This window comes from Rattus norvegicus, chromosome 2, assembly GCF_021556685.1.
Source record: "Rattus norvegicus strain SHRSP/BbbUtx chromosome 2, alternate assembly SHRSP_T2T, whole genome shotgun sequence".
NCBI classification, from domain to species: domain Eukaryota; kingdom Metazoa; phylum Chordata; class Mammalia; order Rodentia; family Muridae; genus Rattus; species Rattus norvegicus.
The window spans coordinates 48,237,922-48,258,006 of NC_141535.1; the positions used below are offsets into that span (position 1 = coordinate 48,237,922).

The 20,085-nt window shown below is 42.7% G+C and overlaps 1 protein-coding gene across 1 annotated transcript in view; it reads right to left on the bottom strand.

Annotated features, from left to right (window-relative positions):
- Positions 1–20,085, bottom strand: part of Itga2 (integrin subunit alpha 2) — a 98,684-nt gene continuing 78,599 nt past the window's right edge. The window contains 7 exon segments of the mRNA NM_001427291.1: positions 1–3,697; positions 4,617–4,733; positions 6,954–7,043; positions 10,444–10,557; positions 12,921–13,025; positions 14,863–14,973; positions 16,289–16,391. Of these exon segments, the coding sequence (NP_001414220.1) occupies positions 3,617–3,697; positions 4,617–4,733; positions 6,954–7,043; positions 10,444–10,557; positions 12,921–13,025; positions 14,863–14,973; positions 16,289–16,391 (721 nt within the window). The 3' untranslated portion in view covers positions 1–3,616.

The window sequence follows — 20,085 nt, forward strand, 5'->3', positions numbered from 1 at the left end:
TACTGTCAAAACAATTTTAATATTTAACAGGGTATGAAAAGGATGATTTACAGTTAAATACAACGTTTCTGTCTGGTTCTTCTGCTTTTATTTACATTGATTACTACAATTTGATTGTTTTTAAGAAGTCAAATAAATTCACCAAGTTGGTGTACAAGCAAATACATTCATCTTATATACTTTTGGTGGAGAGAAAAAAAAAATGACAAAACACGTTTAATTAAAACCAGCAAGCATTACATCTTACCAAGATTACTCATCACATGAGAAGGAAATAGGACAGTTCCCTCTTTAAAAAATAAGACAGTTCTAATACAGTTGTGCAATATATACATTTATGTTTCAGCTTCGTTTGCCAAAACCAAGTACAAACAATACAATCTATATATTTACATGATGACTATGTCTTTATGCTTTAAAATTCAAAGTCGTAAATATTGTACTTCCAACTTTCCCTCATGTTTATCTTTCGTCTCTGGATGTTTACTCTTTTCTGCTGAGGACGATGATGCTGATGTACCTCCTGAAAGGTACATGAAGGGGGTGGCCTAGGAGACTGTGTGTGCAATTGTTCTTTGTGTGCAAGGAGATAAATGAGGGAGCTCAGCTGAGGATCCTGTCTTCCGTTTAGTGAAATCTTAATGAGATTTTCACATGTTGGGTTCAGCTATGTGTCAGGATAGATACAAAATGACATCATCCTTTATAGTTTAGAATAATCGCTTTTGTGTTTGTCATGAATTGACCTTAGATGTCTTTACTCTTCACAGTTAAAAAGGCAAGTTTCACTGTCATATAAAAATAACACTGCTAACGTCTAACGTTCAGTTAGACGTCCGTAGTTTGCTGCTGAAATGAGTGGTGTGTATTTTAAGTGAGTCCAGTTTCTTTATTACACTAATTCGTCCTGCTGCTCTTTGTAGAGTTGTGTAGTGGCCAGGCAAGAAGCAATTCAGGTTTTTAAGGTCATATTTTGTGATCTACCACTTATGAAATGTATGTTTTACCCTGCCATCTTTGAATCCTGTAGTTCAGTTAAATCAAAAATATGGTTGAATGGACCACATATTTTCCTCTCCAACACCACCTACCTGGCCCCCAATGATTCCTTAAGAACACTCATCTTTGCTTAAAATTCCTGAAAACTACAGGAGTCATTTGGTAAAACCTGGGGACATTTGTTATTGTCAAGGCCATGGGAGGAGTCAGTAGAAGCCAGGCATGGCTCCTTAAAACCTTGTAAAGCACGAGGCAGCCCCTTCCCTCCTAAACTGTCTGTTTCAAAATGACAATACTGCCAAGCTCTAAAGCCCAGTGGGTAGGGTGGGAAATGGGTTTCAGGACTGTGTCTAAGTCTCTGTTGTAACCCAGCACACACCGTGCACATATACACAAGTGTGCAATAAATTAACATGCTGTGTGAAATATTCTCTAGCAACCGCATGACTGGTTTCTGCACCCTTTAAAACTTCGTTAGAATGATGAATCTGTAGGGATTGAAGGAATCTGGATCATGTAACTCAAAGTACTAATCTGTTTTTGCTGTACCTCCCTGACTGTTACAGCTAATATATTTTTTTTCCTTCTTTATTTGGCTTTACTAAGGCTGAAGTGAGCCACTAAGTGGTTCAAGGAGCTCTGGACTGCCACCCAGGGGCCTGGCACAAGGGCAGTCAAGGCCATCCATCCACACACACATGAACAAGTTGGTTTTCCTCTGTTATCCCTAGGTCTTATTCTTAGAGGTTGTAGAGCAGGAAATCCTTAAGGGTGGCCTTTAAGTTGGAGTCCCTGCCTAGCCCTAAGCCTAACTTCCTCTTTCCTAAGAAGAACAATGAAGCTCCTAGAGGTTAGGGCCCAGGCTAGAGCCTTTTGTATATAGTGTGTGACAAAGGGAGTTCCACAGCTGTGCCTGAACCCTGCTCTCCCACCCACTCTCTTCTAGAGACTGTATAGTCTCAGCAATAGGAGCAAATGGGAGGAAAAGACCTCCTCCCTGGAGTGCAGTGTTTACAAGGACCAAGAACTTGTCAAAATGCAGGCTGGCTGGCCTTCTGTCACGACAGAGCTTCAGGAGTTAGGGCTGAACAGTTGTACCCCCCGAATCAAGCATAGTTAGTGCTAAGTTAGTGGTTTCTGCTGCTCTCAAATCCTGAGCCTTTCCAGTCACTTTTTTCTTTTTGTATCGGTAACAAATTCAGGCGTGGCTTAATTACTTGTTTAGCAGCAAATGAAAATGGCCCCCTAAAGTTAAGGAGTGTAAAATCACACAGATGCGTGAACTAAACAGAGGACATTCTCCTTCCAACACTTGGGGTAGTGTGTCAGGGTTGGTATTCATGCTGTAGGAGATGTGAATGGTGGGGAAAGGAAAGGAGGTAATGGCTGAAGAGAAAAGCAGGCCACAGCCTTTGTCATAAAGGCAGCAGGAAAGGGGAGTGGTTAGGGAGGCAGCTTGCAAAAGATACACTAGGTCTCTCCCAGATATCTAATCAATTAAAAGAGAATTCTTGTGATTCCTAAAAGGAAAGAAAGCCCCCCCCCTTAGGCAAGGATGGCCCACAGCAGACAGTTATACTATAAATTTGCTATAGGTTACAAGTCAATTTTGGTGCCTTGGTTTTTAAACCTACCCCAGCTCAATGTCTGTAGAGGTTTCTTTAGTAGGTGGTATATTTATCTGCGTGTGCGTGCGTGCGTGCGTGTGTGTGTGTGTGTGTGTGTGTGTGTGTGTGTTTCTCTTGGTTATTCAAGCATTTCAAGCATGTTCATAGTAAGATAGGACTCAGAAGAGGCATAAAAGGGCTGAAAGAAAGCATGTGTTCTACCTGCTTTTTAAAAAGAGGCTGCTCAGGGAGACCTCAGACTCTTAAGTCCTGTCTCAGCTTCCTGAGTAGTAGCTGAGATTACTGTCCTGCAATAGGAGGACTTTATTTTTAACTTAGTTAATAAATAAGATTACCACTTAAAAATATCCCTGTGGCATCCTTTGATGAGCAGCATAAATTGAAAAGCAATCTATGCTGGTTTTCGCTCTTGTCAACAAACGTTCATATTCATTATAATATTAATATAGTTATATCTGCAGAAAGTACTCATTTATACATATACATATATACATACCTATAAACATATGATCTACTATATGATTTATGTCGATTATATATGTATAATATATATGCTATATGGATAATATATAACATATATATTATGTATAATATACACACCAGGTACTTTCCACTTTCACTGTTACTGTTAATCAAATTAAAAAGAGCATTCCCATGCACTTTCTCACTCCCAAATTTGAAAAACATTTCAATCTTCTTGAAGGTTTGTCATGCCTAGAAGCATTCTGTCTTCCTGATGAAAGGTAAACACTGGACTAGCCAGTCTAAAGATAACTTTTTTCCTTCCTATGTGATGCCTTTGGCCTTTCTACCCCTAACCACCACCCACAATTTTGTCATCTCCAACTGACCAGCAGATACTCTAAAATGATCGGGCTAGTTTACCTATTAAATTATTTAAAAGTGGATTTAAAAGAAATCCATTCATTACACCAGCGGACTCTCTCCAGGATGCCGATAGCCCCCACACAGTTGTGCCTGCCGATGGTTTAGCTGTTGAGTTCTGTGGTCTCGTCCGTCTCATCTGGATTTTGGCCCATTTTTTTATATTGTCTTTTGAAGAAGCCGAGCTGTAAGATGATGACATAACCTGTTACCAACCTGTAACTACAGTTATCTCAATCTGATTGTTACACGACAGACCTGTAACTACAGTTACCTCAATCTGATCGCTACATGACAGATGTGTGTATCCACAGGATACTGTGTCCAAGAAATACCAACAATTAAAGGAATGGCGTTTCCACCATGGCTTGTTCAGCAGGTGCCTTTGACCTGCTTTGCTGCCCACTCCCCTGCAGCCCGGCTGAAGTACCTGCAGGTTTGGGGGACATGCACAGGTCCTGACAAATGTCTTCACACCCACGTGTTGGTGAACATTATGTCCAAAGAGTTAGGTTTCATTTTGTGTGAAATTGAGTTTCTGTCATTCTGTTTATCTGCAGTTGAACAAGATGTTCAGGGTGCTGGAAAAAACCTTACTGGTTTTCAAAGACTTGAGTAAGAAAGCACATACGATCTTGTATCTCTTTTCTCAATGGTAAGACGAACTGTGATGGTGTGTATATGCTTGGCCAAGGGAATGGCACTATTAGAAGGTGTGGCCTTGCTGGAGTAGGTGTGACCTTGAGTAGCTGTGTCACTGTGGGCGTGGGCTTTAAGACCCTCATCCTAGCTCCCTGGAAGTCAGCCTTCCACTCACTAGCAGCCTGCAGATGAAGAGGTAGAACTCTCAGCATCTCCTGCACCATGCCTGCCCGGATGCTGCCATGTTCCCACCTTGATGATAACAGACTGAACCTCTGAACCTGTAAGCCAGCCCCAAATATATGTTGTCCTTTATAAGACTTGCTTTGGTCATGGTATCTGCTCACAGAAGTGAAACCCTCACTAAGACAGATACTATGCCGTATTTGGGTTGATATTTTGTAAGGAATTCAAAACAGGAGCTTTTGGGGATGTTACACATTAGTCATGAAGTTTACTTACCTTCCACAAGCCTGCAACCATAGCCAACAGCAAAAGGATTCCAGCAATTATGCTTCCTATGATAACTCCTGTGGGCACTTCTGCTTTCTCGGTGGGTTTCATTATCATGAGGGGAATCTGCAAATGAACACGTGCTCCAAACTGAGTTGTCCATTCATCAGAAAAGCAAAGTGGCCCAGTGCAACTCAGTAATTTATAAATACGACCCACAGCTGTCGAGTGGTAATTGTCCTGATGGCATTCACTCCTCAAGCAACACACAGCACACATTGAGAGACCACCTGAAAACTCAGGTAGGCACAGCCTTCCTACTTTCTCTTCCTCAGTCACATTAGTGTCTTAGGGCTATGCTGAGCTGAACAAACGCTTTGTTTAAAGTAGCCCCCCAGTTTCCGGTACACATTTCTGTGACCAAAGCACCCTAGGAATGGGACAAAGCACAGCCCCTTCCAACCCTTCCTCCTCTCACTCGATCACATTGCATCAGCTTTTAAAATACTGATTCCAGTCTCATTCGAGTTTGATATAAGACTCTGGAAAAGTAGAGCGGATATCTCAGGGTTGGCCTTTGTAGTGGCCGCCTTGTCCTTGAGCATATTTATGACTCTATTCCCATGTCCCTTGGTGATCTTTGTGGCAGTGGCATGCGATGGCAGCCCCAGGGACTTGAACAGTGATATTTCACATTCTTTTTCTTAGTTGAGAAAAGGATCTTCACAATATAGTCTTGAGGGATTACAAAGCAAAAGGGGACATTAGTTAATCTATTTACTTGATAGTATGTTAAACTTCAGTGACAAAAGAACTGCTTTTTAATGAGCCATGGAGAAAATAAAAAGCCACCCTCAGGGACTGTGTTTCTCCTTGCTTGTATTTGCAAAGCTTAAATGTTCTGAATGAAATTACTATAAATTCATACAGTTCATAGCTCTGTAGTAGCACGGTCCCAAGGCCATATTTCAGAGCTCACGAATCTAGCTCTTGGTTTTCCCTGTACCCTTGAGCACAATACTTCATGTATCAGATTTCGAAGGAGGCCTGGATATCTTCATATAAGGGCGTGCCAATATATGATTTGGATTCCAAGTATTCCTCAGAAGGTTATCCAAATTATTGTTTGGATTACAGAATAATTTCACAGACACACGTAGAAATCAGCCTCTGGTACTAATTAGCATTGCCCATAGAAAAACCAAGAAAAGAAAAATCTGATTCATCAAAATAAAACTTTGGATTTTCAGTGAATATGTTCAAGGGCTGCTTTTCACGAAAGAAAGGCTTTAGCAGAGTTCACATATCACGTGAATGCTGCAGTTTCCTAAGCGGGGCTTTGAAACAGGTATATTGCTTTTTCTCATCACTGGGTTCCAGCTTAGAGTCTGCACTTTCTTTGGCTCCATTTCTGGCTTTCCATGCCCAGCCTCTGCAGAGAGGGTGTAGGCTTTTGCCAAGGTTCCCAAACCAGAGGCAGAAAAGCAGCCTCTATTGTGTGGATCATTTTTCCTGGGGCAAGAGTTGGACAGCAATGTTGTGAACTTAGAGTTCATGGGGCCCTTGGCTTTCTAACCAATCTGTAGGATGGAGAACTGGACAGAGGCCAACTGTCCAGCTGGCCTTGGGGACAGATTCATGAACTGGCTTCCAGTTCTTAAACAAAAGCCTTGGGAGGAAAATGCTCAGGGCTCTGCCAGCAGATTAGCTGGGTATGGAAATCCTGTTGTATCTAAAAATGGCTCATGCTAACCCGAGGCTCACTGCTAAGGAAGGCTGCCTGTGCCAGCCTATGGAACAGAGGGCCTTTGTCTTCTGTAAAGGGACACTTCTCCATAGTGCCCCCCTTTAAATGAAGGGTACATTTGTAGTTCTAGAATGCAAGGCAGTGAATGGACATGTTGCTGTCTGGCTAATGAGAAATACTTTTTGAAAAGTTTTAAACATGCCTTATTTACATATAGTTTACAGTGTTTTGGATCCAATTCAGGATTTTAGTCAAGATAACATAGGGCTTATGATTGAGGTTCTGATGGTTCCTCACAGTATGGGAAGAGGGGTAATTCTGCTTTAGGCATGAAATGTCACCATGGTGTCCAAATACAAGAGAGGCCCTCTGGTTGTTCCTTTTTGTAGGGATCCTTTGCAACATGAGAGGCTGGGAGGAAGGCAAGTGTGTCTGGACTTTCTGAGTGTCTCAGACATCATTGCCAGATCTCAACCTAAGAAAGCCCAGACCTTCAGCATTTTGTTAAGCGCTCTCTTCATGCACACAGATGAGAAGAATGACTGTCCATGTTTTGTATAATAGAATGTCTGTCACAGGGAGGGACGCAGCACACTCACCGTGACAGCATTTTCTTCAATCACGAAGAGCTGAGGGTTATGCGTATCGATCTCGGCTGCTGCTGTCAGCTGCACAGTCTGGAAAGTTGACTGGAATACAGAAGAACATCATTGTACCCTCACAGCAATAAGCACAAAAACCTGGAGTGTTTAAGATTATTTAGTTCCTGATGGAAAATCACAAGAAGAAAACCCAGGCCTGAAGACTTAGCCTCCTGCATGCTCAAACTCGCTGCACGGACCCATCAGAAGTTGCTGAGCAGCCTTTGAAATATGCAGCGATTGGAGACTGTCTCTGTGAATTCAACCACCTCTAGGGTGACACCACACCTCCTTACAGTTTTCAAACTTGAAAAGGATTCAAACTGAAGGCTTACAAGACCTGTTTTTAAATGGAAAAGCTGGTCACCAAGACTTTTTTTCTTAAATTAAGTGAAGCTTATACATCAAAGAAAATTGCACATAACACTCTTCTATCTAGATTTGATCAAGACACAAAAAAAAATGGAGAAGCAGCCTTTGAGTTTCCTCTTGGGTGCACATGCATAAACTATCACTCTATCTAAGACTATCCCTGAACTTGACAATACATGTTGGCAGCAGAAACCTTGAACCTTCTGATGTGTTATATCACATTAGGAATGATTCCACACATCCTAATCTGTGTCTTTATCAGATGGTACTGTCTGTGTGGAAAATGTAGAAGAAGGACATATATGTTTGCTGGTACTATGAGTAAGAATATAAAGTAAGTTTACATGTCACCATCAATGTCTCTACAATGAGTCTGCTCAATGTGAACATGGTTGGTGCAAATGCCTTGCTGTTGGCATTTGCTATACAACACAAATTATGGGCATCATAATTATGTGAAACAGAATCCAGCACTCAGATTTTAGAGCCACCCATATGCTCTGGCTATTAGGATTCCGTCGTTCTGGTTACTAGGGTACAACATCTTCATGAAGTAATTTGCAGACTATGCACAGGAGCCAGCTAGAGAGAATATATTTCCAAAGAGTGAGCGATTTGTTTCCCTTCTGCTGGCCCAGGCTCTGGTTCTTCTTAATTTTCTCAAGAAGGAAGATTGGGTCATCCGTTACTCTAAGCGCTGATCTTTTAAACATTATTAGAGGTGAAGCATTAAGAATATTTACACAAGCTGTGTGTTTGGAGAGATGGCTCGGCGGGGTAGATAGAGTTCTTAGGGCTCTTGCAGAGGACCTCAGCCACATTCCCACCTACACCTCGAATTCTAGAAAACCCAGTTCTCTTTCCTGACCTCCAAGGGTACCTATATGCATGTATTACCTACATAGAAATTCATGCAAGCAGCACACATAAATTAATACATTTTTAAAAAGTTTTTATGATGGTAGAGATTTAAATGGAAAGTGGTGACAGTCATGTTATTGTGCTAGGCTGTATCCCCAGTAGACTGTGTGATGAAATAATTGTACTTCCAAAGCTAATATGGCTGCCCACACAGAGCTGGCTGGTCTTACACATACCCAATGTCCGACAATGCTAACCAGTAGCAGAAGGCGTATTTCGCAGAGTCAGGAGAACAAAGTAGCACACTTGCTAGCATCCACCGAGGTTTTCCATGCAAAAGGCAGCCGGTGCTACTGGGAAGCCTGAGCAGTCAGTATGTGATCAGCGCTAGGCTGACGTGCACTGCATCACAGACAGGAGTAACAGAAGGTGGCCCGTAGCGAGCCCCACACTGCAAACGAGACCCGCATCTCAGACGGGGTTATCGTCGTCTACTCGGCTGTTAAAATAGACAAAAGTAATGCTTCTCAGAGAGTGGGGAGAGGTTCTGGGCTCGGCACCCAGTAACTTGGAGCAGTGCTTTCTTTGTTTACCAACTATAACTACTGTGGAAAGGATGAGTTCTCCACTGCTTAAGAACTCGGCTCTTTAAAGAGAAAGGCTGCCTCTGAGCCTGTTGAGGGCGCTTCCACAAAGCCCGATGGTGAAAGTGGAGGTAGCGTCAAGAAAACCCCAGAAAGCCCAAATACTTTTCACAGAGCTGGAGTGATGAGATTTTGATGTGCAAAAGTCAGTTTTCCTTCCCACTTGGCAAAGTTCGTAATGAAAGTATTTGTTCTTCAGATCTAAGGAGCCAGGAACCAACTGCTAAGACTGAGCTGCAGCGGCTGAGGGGGCCGGGTCCAACACAATGTGTCACATCTTAGGACATAGAACTGTCCCAGAGGCTTCAGAGCCAATGCAATTGACAAGCAAACAAAAGAAGAGAAGATTTCCAAAAGGAACCCCAATGTCCCCATCTCCCCAACTCCCCAGTTCTGTAATCTTTCCCTAAACTGTCTATTTCATATTATATCTTTCCTCAATCTCACTGTGTTATGGCTCCAGAACACAGTTAGGAGGGCACTCTCTAATCAACACAGAGAATGGGGAACATTACTGATTGTAAAATAGTGAAAAATCAAAGGAAGAGAATACTTTAAAAAAGATCCACCAAGAGCCACACAGAGCCCGGGAGATTCAGACTAAGATAATTTGTCAACAATCAGAGCCGGCATCTGAGGAAGGAGTAGCTAGTCATTCAGGCAGCCAGGATCCCGAGGCTGAGGCCCGCCCCTTCTTATGTTGCCTGTATTTACATTATTCCTGCCAGACTAAACTCCCCAATCTCAAACCCCACTCAATAGTGCTATGATAGACTCATGCCTGCTGTCCAGAGAAACAACACTAATCGTTTTGTGTAGGGAGCGGCTAAAGATGGCGCCGACATCCGGTGGTCGTTTGTGGTAAACACCCACAGCGCATGTGTTGGCATACCCCCAGCATCTACAAGGCCAGGGTGATATTCATGCTAATAAGGTATTTCATACTCCACCAATCCCCAGAGGACAAGTTCACAGCCACAGCCTGTCTTGTATTTAAGGCGAGTGCCTTTGTTCCCTGGGGTCCCCGTATCAACAATTAGGTGCTCCTGCAATAAAGGCTGTTGAGAAGAATCCGAAGGTGTTGAGTCTTCCTTGCTGGTCAGGGTGGGTGCAACAGTTTTGGTACTTTCTTTTTTCAATGAGATTGAAGCAGCCTAAGAGCTCTACAGTCTCTAGACTTACTCATCAAATTCAAGCTAAACCAGGAAAGCAGAGTGCCTGCCTGTCTTCACAGAGCGAGAAGGACCCTCCTGCTGGAGTTGTCTTCTGCATGGTTGAAGATCAATAACACACTTAGCTGAGAACCCAAGGACAGAGACAGGGGCATGCCCATCTTGATTCAACTATGACTGCAAATATAGAACTCTGGGGATATTGGGAGGGAGACCAAGAAGATGTTGTTGGTGGCAAGGACAGCAAAGGCATCTTTGGCACTATTCATGGAGATGACATGACTGGAGTGCCGGCTAAGAGACAGACCTCTGGATGAGCTGTCCAGATGATTCTGAGCCAAAGCCAGGAAGGGTGAGCATTAGAGAGGTGTGTGAACTTACTAGCTGGCTTGTACTTACTGCAGCAAAGGTCCTGTTCCAAACCCTGGTAGTCACATTGATAAAGTACTCCACTTTCATGTGAAGGTCTTTCAGCCAGCAGGAGACGTTACTGCAGGAAGTGGTTTTGCAGTCCTTTCAGGTGTGAGTCAACAGGAGAGAGGCAAGGGGGGAAGGAGAGAGGGGAGGGGGACGGAGAGAGGGAAGGAAGAGACCAGGTGTTATGAATGCTAAGACTTTAGAAAAAGATAAGCTAAATTATAGTGCTAGGAAGGAGCCCTGGAAACAGACTGTCAGGCTCTGTTACAGGGGTTTGCACGCTTCCTAAGGCTTCGACCCTTTAACTCAGTTCCTCATGTTGTGCTGACCCCAAACCATAAAATCATTTTATAACTACTTTGTAACTAACTTGCTTCTACTTGAATCGTAATGGAAATATCTGTGTTCTGCAATGGTCTTAGGGTATCCCCATGAAAGGGTCATTCAGGCTCAAAGGGGACACGACTCACAGGTTGGGAACCACTATTGTATTAGTACTTATAACTCTTTTTAAAGAGGTTTTGGTATTGTGTTTCAGAATGTAAAGAGAATTGACAGGTCAGCCTCCACCCTCCCCAGACACACACACACACACACACACACACACACACACACACACACACACACACACACACAGAGAGCTCTTTCCTGTTCATATGGATTCCCTTGGAGATAACAGAAACATGTGAAAAGAAGGGTTCACCTGTTCATTCTACTCTTTATGACCATGAAAGCAAAATGGAGTAACTAACTCATCTTATCTGCAGTGTGTTGATAACATGTAAAGGCAAGTAAATTATTGAACAGAAAGGACAAGTAGTATAATTTAATCATTAAACTTAATGATAATAATGCATTTTTTAGATTAAAATGTCAGTAAAAGAATCAGTAGTTATTAGGGGCTGCGGGAGAGAGAGAGAGAGAGAGAGAGAGAGAGAGAGAGAGAGAGAGAGAGAGAGAGAGAGAGAGATATGACTACACAGAGCATGGCAGGTTTTTAGGGTTGTTAAGCCTCTCTATGTTCCGCCATAATTAATGGACACAGGAGGTCGTTATACATTTCCAAACCCCATAGTGTGATTGATTATTGGAGATTCCAGCCATGAGTTCCAGTGTAACCTATGGTTTCAGGCACGGATATATAGTATAGCTCTGTCACTTGTCACACTTGTGAGAGATGTATCACTCTATCATGGGTTTCAGTGGTGGATGAAGCCATGATTATGTGTCAACAGGAGGGACATGGGAAAGTCTTCTACATTCCACACGGTTTTGTTTTTAGTTGCTTTAAAAATGAAACATCTTTAAAAAGGTTCTATGGGAGCCAGAAAGATATAACACACTAGATAAGAGTACTAACAAGCACTAGGACCAGAGTTCAAGTCCTCAGTACCCAGATAGAAAGCTTCCTCTGGCTGTGTGCCTGTACCCCAGTACTGGAGAGGCAGTGCAGGGACAAAAGGATCCTGAGAGTTCTCTGGCAGTCTAGCCTAGGCAAAATGAGCATCCAGTGCAGCGAGAGACCTTGTCTCAGGGTAACATGATGGAGAGCAATAGAGGAGTGCCCAGTCTATGTGTCATTCACAGGAGAACATGCCCTCATACTTCTGTTTGTATACCATACAGCCACACATAGCCACACACACACACACACACACACACACACACACACACACACACACACACACACTTTACACCACATGTAGGGATGGGGGAGACCTTCCTTAGAGTTTATTGTTATTTACCCAGTGACTGAGTCTTTGCCAAGAACCATGCTGGGTGCTACACTAACTCTTCCCCAGAGAGCAGGCAGGGATTGGGGAACAGGACAGTAAGCACACGGAGTTCCGTTTTAAAGGTTAGCAGAGCAAGCATTGGTTCTGCTGATTCTGCTCTGCTCACTGTCCCCTGGCCCTTCTGCACCCTCTGCTTTCTCTAGGCCCCGTTTCACCTCCGTGTCACACCACACATGTCCTGTTAATGTTGTTAACTGTCGACCTAAACATGAAAACATATTTGCTGCCTCCCAAGTCATACTGGCCATTGAAGCCAAAAGAACACTCACTCTATGGGAGGTGGAGAGTAGGAGGAGGCAAGGAGGGGAAACTTCAGTTGGGGTGTAATATATGAGAAAGGAATATATTCTCACCCTTCCTAATGCTGCGGCCCTTTTGTACAGTTCCTCATGTTGTGGTGACCCCAACTCTAAAATTATTTTTTGTTGTTACTTCATAACTGTCATTTTCTTACTGTTATGAATCATAATGTAAATACTTGATATTTCTGATAGTCTTAAGCGACCCCCATGACTGGGTAATTTCACCCCCAAATGGGTTGCAACCCACAGGATGAGAAGCCCTGCTCTAGTGTGTCGGCTACTGGGGTAAAGCAAAAGCCACAATTCCAACAAACACCAGATCACTGAAGGCAAGCTTGGTGAAACATTGACCTCTCCTCACCAATTCTTTCATATGCCGGAAGTTTTCACTCTTGAAAGATACGGGTGAGGCCGTGTGTGGTAAGTTTAGTGGATTAATTTCTGCTCTGCAGCTGATGTCGCCAGCCTAGAGAGAAGAACACAGCAGAATTGGAAAGCAAAGTGGTTGTTTCAGTCTTTTCAGTCTGCCAGGAAATCCTGCTGACATGTGGGGTGAGGGCGGGGCCCTTAGGCTCCTTTCTCAGGGGCCTAGTGGCCAAATCTTTTGTTCTTCTGTGAAGACTCAACTATTGCAGTGAGCTGATGTGGCCTGATAAGGCAGGCCAGTCTCTCACAGCCTATCATGATTTCAATGTGGTTTGTACCTCATAGTTCACGCATTAAAAGGGTAGCCCTCCCGACCCCCCCCCCAGAGCCTAGCAAAATCATCGTCAAAGATACCAGAGAGTCTTCATCTGCCAGCTGATGGGAACAGATACAGAGTACCATGAACAAATGTTAAAGAACCCTGGGACTCCTGCTCAGGACACGGAGAAAGGATTGGAGGAATTAGAGGGGTCAGGGCCATCACAAGAATATGGTCCACAGAATCAATTGTCAGGGACTCATGGGAGATGCAGAGATCAGAGAGTCTATAGTGGTCTGATCTAGGTCCTCTGCAAATATGTTATAGCTGAGTAGATATGGGAATTCTAATAGTGGGAGCAGAGGCTGTTCCTGACTCCTTTGTCTACTTCTGAGACCCTTCTCTTCCTACTTGTTATGCTGTGCTTAATTGATGTCATTGAGAGGTCTGCTCTTTTCTGAGGGGAGGCCAAAAGAGAGCATGGATCTGGGGGGAGTGTGGAGATGGGAGGTGGAGAGTGGGAGGAGGCAAGGAGGGGAAACTGCAGTTGGGGTGTAATATACGAGAAAGCAATACAAAGAAAACATGGGGTCCCCAAGGTGGTAGTGTGGAGAGACTATGAGACCTTTAAGAGTTGGGTCCAAGTAGAACATCTATAGGCTGATTAATTGGAAGGTTGTCCCCAAAAAAGGAGTGCAGAAATCACTTCAGTTTCCTACTTGGCAATGTATTTCCATTTTCCCCTTTCACTCTTATATCAACTACCATGAGACACTCAACTAGAGCTGAAGTGATGCTGGCACTGTATCTCTGAACCTTGGGAACTAGGGGTTAAATTAATCTCTTTATCTGTAAAGTTTACCTAGCCTAAGGCATTTTATTGTAGCAATGTAAAATGAACTAATACTTTGCTGGTATGACATTAGATCATGTAGTAAAAATAGACGGACGGACAGACAGATAGATAAAAACATCATGATTTAGTATTCTTGTTTCTTGGAACAGTTTAGGACTTTATTTCCTTTAAGTCTCACTATGCACATTGCAGAAACAACACCACTGTAAGACCAGCTAGGGGCATAGCTAAAGGTGAGCCAATGATAGGAGGTTTGACTATGACAGGCACTATCTCTTAGCCCAGGCTGCATGGAAGAAACCCTGTAGCTTGCAAAGCGAAAGACTAGTGCTTTATATTTAGATTCCGGTTTCATTGTCTTGATGTTTCTCTTTAAAAAGTAATCGGGGTGACTTAAATGAATAAGTAGGACTGAACATTACTGGCTGAAAGTCTGAAAGGCTGCCATTGCAGCTCTCTAGACCTACTATGTGTCCACAGTAGCCTGAGTCTCTCACTTCTCAGTTTTGTCTCCTAGCAGGACGCTAACCAAGTCAAATCACCTCCTACCTAAAACAGATTGTAGAACGATTTCAACCACCTCTGACTATTTAAATCAAGTAGTTGGTTTTTTTTTTTAAGACATCTAAAGTTTGATGCCAGTTTGTTGGGATCTGGGGTGTATAGGTGGTCTCTCTTGTTTTTTAACTTTCAGGTACAGACACAATCACCTGTAAGTCTTGGGTTGTTTCTGTCTGTGTGGCCAGTTTGTATTGTCCTTACCTTGTCTGTTTGTATCCCGGTCAGATACAGGAGTGGGTTCTTTTCCTTGGTGTGCAGAGGAATGTGGATGGTTACTGATGCCATGCTCACTGGAGCACTTCCCGCTGTTATCTGTGTAGAAAATAACATGAGACACAAATGCTGTCAGAAAAACCAGCCATGATGCTATCGATGATAGCATGATAAGGGGGATGGAGAATAGCAGTGCAGCTTGGGCAAGGAACTGAACCTCCCTAAAGATCGTTTTTTTCACCTGAAGATTGAAGCCCATCGACAGTTCAGTGGCCATGACACGCTCTCAAACTATCTGTTCCCACTGGTGGGAATTAGGTTGGTAGTGTGGAAAACACTTGATACAATGCCTCACACTTACACACTTAATACTGTTGTTTTTCTTTTACGGTGAAATGATTGAAAATCTTTTAAAGCAATGTGGTTGACTTCCTCACTTTCCAAAACACAAAAATCTGGATAACAAATCAAGATTCTTTTCTCATTCAAGACATGAAACTAGACTTCAGAGCTGAAGATGTTCGGGGATTAGCGGAAATGCAGACAGAATGGTTATTGACTCAGAAAGGCAGGTGGGTTTCTGGTTATATTCTAAAGGTTCTATAGCATTTTTTTTTCTAAATTTGCTCTTCTTAATTTCTCTCTCTCTCTTTCTTAGTTATATTCTGTGGCCCGGACTGGATTTAAACATACGCAATCTCACCTCAGCTTCCCAAATTCTAAGATTCCACATGAGAGACTATGAGAATCTTTCTGCTTGACTGGTGTTTCTGTGAATTTCTCTAAATAATGGATCCCAATCTTTAGATTAACAGTTACTTACTTATACTGACAGTTATGTTATATTGGATCCACTCTGAGCATTTTATGTTCTACTTAGCATGACCGTACAAAAGTCATATGTATCTGTGCCATATTGAAGAACTTTACAAACAGGACCAGTCTCTGAGCATGAAGCAGTGTCACAGACAGTCCCCCACAATAAGACCATTATAGAGATGCCTTGTTGGGTAATCATGAGTTTTTGCTTTGAAAATATATCATTTCTCCCTTACCTAGGACACACAGCTGAACACAGATCCCTCAACTTATCTGTCATCTACCTCAGAGTCCTCAAAGTCTGACACCCAAGCCAGCAACATCCGCAGCATTGCCTGTGCAGCAGCATCTGTAGCATTGTGGAGGCTCCTCAGAATTTCACTTCCAGGCTCGCTGCAGACCTTCTGAGTGAGACACGCCCTTGGGGGTGAGGCCCAGCCATGCATGTGTGTCAACAAGGTCTCCCGGAGTCACTGCACACCACTGAAGACTGACATCACTGGCACATTGTAACCTTGTTTTACTTCTTCCTCAGCCTAGACTCTCTCTTTCTTCCTCTTCCTGGTTTGCCGTCCTTTATGACAAGCTTACCAACCTTGAGAGAGAAGATGAATTCAGGACCAATATCTTCAACACTGTTTATGACAGAAGGAGCATTCTCATCCGAAGAGATTTCATAAAAGTTTATGTTGGTGGATCTGTTGGGGGACAGCAGTGAAGCCGATTATTTTGGTGTTTCAGTTTCTCTTGAATCATCCTATTGATTTTACTGAAGTGTCTTCTAGCTTGGATTATCCCCCAAAACAGCTCACTTTTACTATAAAACACCAAAGGAGCATTCTACCTTCACACCAGCGTTTTAAGATTCCACATGAGAGACTATGAGAATCTTTCTGCTTGACTGGTGTCTGAGGGGCTAGAAATCACAGTGCTACCTATCCCCAATATGAATGGTACACATCACACATGCCTTGAGCCCCATAAATGTGTAGAATTATTAATTAGTACTATCATAACACAAAAGTGACTAAAGACTCAACACAAAGGTTTTGAAAAATATTAAAATTGCTTAAAACTCCTTCCTTTCAAATCATACCCCTTCACTGTCTTTCTGAGGAATGTCTATGTTCATCAGTAGCCAGGTTTCTAACGTAGGCATAACAGTATCATCTTAGAACTGACTGTTGTGTTAGTCTCCAGGCTGCTGTTATACCGGCTTCTGGGTTGGAAAGGTAGGAGCTCCATCTTTGGTGGTTGGATTGGATTTGTGAGCCCAGATTTTTCACTTGTGACTGTAGTGCAAAGAGTGCTACTAGCTCCTGCAGTGTGCATGTCTAAGTGACTTTCAAATGGGGCATGACTTGATTTTATTAATCTTTCTCTCATTTTTGACCACAACTCTAATAGTTGGCAGTAAGTTAAGGGTTGATCAAATTTGTTTCCATCGTTGCAGTCTTAAAATCCAAAACTTTCATTGTGATTGACCATGCAGTTTAGGGTCCCTCACTAATGCCTGCAAGCACAGAAATGCCCAGGCCAGAGACTTGCACTGTGTGGAGCATGAAGCCAGAGTAGGATTCTGAAAAGCACTATGCATTTCCTTCCATATATTCCCAGGGGACAGCTATAGTTTATCTAAATTATAGGACATTCCGTTCATTTCCTAAAAGAATGGACTAGACATTTTCTGAGACAATGTTTTTTATCTTCTGGGCACCCCCCTTCTCTCCCTCTCTCCCTCCTGCATCTCTCTGACTGCCCCATCCCTCTCCCTTTTTAAAGAATGTTCTTCCAGATTTTCAGAAGGAAAACCTGTCACAGAAGAGTTGAATATATGTGGGTATTTGTCAAGGTTTTGTTGCCTATGGGAGGAAATAGTGATGTGTCAGCCTTGTATGGAAAATGGGAAAACGGTCTAGGGTTTAAAACAGAAAACCCAGCTATGATATTCTCTTCGCTTTCCAGATGTTTATGTAACCCCCTAAACAGAGCCAGCCCCTAAATTGATGGCTATGGTCTGCTTTTTTTGTATTTTAAGTCGATCTGACACTTTGCTACTTTATGAAAGTTTTCCGTGCATTCCTTATGGGTTACAGTAGTAGTGATCTAAATTGAAGAGGGTCCTGTCCAAAATAATTCTAATTGTATTTATTATATGCATAGGCTATAAATGAATTTATGCAGTATTACAGTAGCTGCTAAGGGTAGTACTTTGCTCAGAAGTTTACAAAATATTAAAGCCTTTTCTTTTTGCAATATTGGTTTTTTGTTTTTGTTTTTGTTTTTTTTTATTACCTTGAGTATTTCTTTTATACATTTCGAGTGTTATTCCCTTTCCCGGTTTCCGGGCAAACATCCCCCTCCCCCTCCCCTTCCTTGTGGGTATTCCCCTCCCAACCCTCCCCCCATTGCCGCCCTCCCCCCACCAGTCTAGTTCACTGGGGGTTCAGTCTTAGCAGGACCCAGGGCTTCCCCTTCCACTGGTGCTCTTACTAGGATATTCATTGCTACCTATGAGGTCAGAGTCCAGGGTCAGTCCATGTATAGTCTTTAGGTAGTGGCTTAGTCCCTGGAAGCTCTGGTTGCTTGGCATTGTTGTACATATGGGGTCTCGAGCCCCTTCAAGCTCTTCCAGTTCTTTCTCTGATTCCTTCAATGGGGGCTCTATTCTCACTTCAGTGGATTGCTGCTGGCATTCGCCTCTGTATTTGCTGTATTCTGGCTGTGTCTCTCAGGAGCGATCTACATCCGGCTCCTGTCGGTCTGCACTTCTTTGCTTCATCCATCTTGTCTATATGGGTGGCTGTATATGTATGGGCCACATGTGGGGCAGGCTCTGAATGGGTGTTACTTCAGTCTCTGTTTTAATCTTTGCCTCTCTCTTCCCTGCCAAGGGTATTCTTGTTCCCCTTTTAAAGAAGGAGTGAAGCATTCACATTTTGATCATCCGTCTTGAGTTTCATTTGTTCTAGGCATCTAGAGTAATTCAAGCATTTGGGCTAATAGCCACTTATCAGTGAGTGCATACCATGTATGTCTTTCTGTGATTGGGTTAGCTCACTCAGGATGATATTTTCCAGTTCCAACCATTTGCCTATGAATTTCATAAAGCCGTTGTTTTTGATAGCTGAGTAATATTCCATTGTGTAGATGTACCACATTTTCTGTATCCATTCCTCTGTTGAAGGGCATCTGGGTTCTTTTCAGCTTCTGGCTATTGTAAATAAGGCTGCGATGAACATAGTGGAGCACGTGTCTTTTTTATATGTTGGGGCATCTTTTGGGTATATGCCCAAGAGAGGTATAGCTGGATCCTTAGGCAGTTCAATGTCCAATTTTCTGAGGAACCTCCAGACTGATTTCCAGAATGGTTGTACCAGTCTGCAATCCCACCAACAATGGAGGAGTGTTCCTCTTTCTCCGCATCCTCACCAGCATCTGCTGTCACCTGAGTTTTTGATCTTAGCCATTCTCACTGGTGTGAGGTGAAATCTCAGGGTTGTTTTGATTTGCATTTCCCTTATGACTAAAGATGTTGAACATTTCTTTAGGTGTTTCTCAGACATTCAGCATTCCTCAGCTGTGAATTCTTTGTTTAGCTCTGAACCCCATTTTTAATAGGGTTATTTGTCTCCCTGCGGTCTAACTTCTTGAGTTCTTTGTATATTTTGGATATAAGGCCTCTATCTGTTGTAGGATTGGTAAAGATCTTTTCCCAATCTGTTGGTTGCCGTTTTGTCCTAACCACAGTGTCCTTTGCCTTACAGAAGCTTTGCAGTTTTATGAGATCCCATTTGTCGATTCTTGATCTTAGAGCATAAGCCATTGGTGTTTTGTTCAGGAAATTTTTTCCAGTGCCCATGTGTTCCAGATGCTTCCCTAGTTTTTCTTCTATTAGTTTGAGTGTGTCTGGTTTGATGTGGAGGTCCTTGATCCACTTGGACTTAAGCTTTGTACAGGGTGATAAGCATGGATCGATCTGCATTCTTCTACATATTGACCTCCAGTTGAACCAGCACCATTTGCTGAAAATGCTATCTTTTTTCCATTGGATGGTTTTGGCTCCTTTGTCAAAAATCAAGTGACCATAGGTGTGTGGGTTCATTTCTGGGTCTTCAATTCTATTCCATTGGTCTATCTGTCTGTCTCTGTACCAATACCATGCAGTTTTTATCACCATTGCTCCGTAATACTGCTTGAGTTCAGGGATAGTGATTCCCCCTGAAGTCCTTTTATTATTGAGGATAGTTTTAGCTATCCTGGGTTTTTTGTTATTCCAGATGAATTTGCAAATTGTTCTGTCTAACTCTTTGAAGAATTGGATTGGTATTTTGATGGGGATTGCATTGAATCTGTAGATTGCTTTTGGTAAAATGGCCATTTTTACTATAT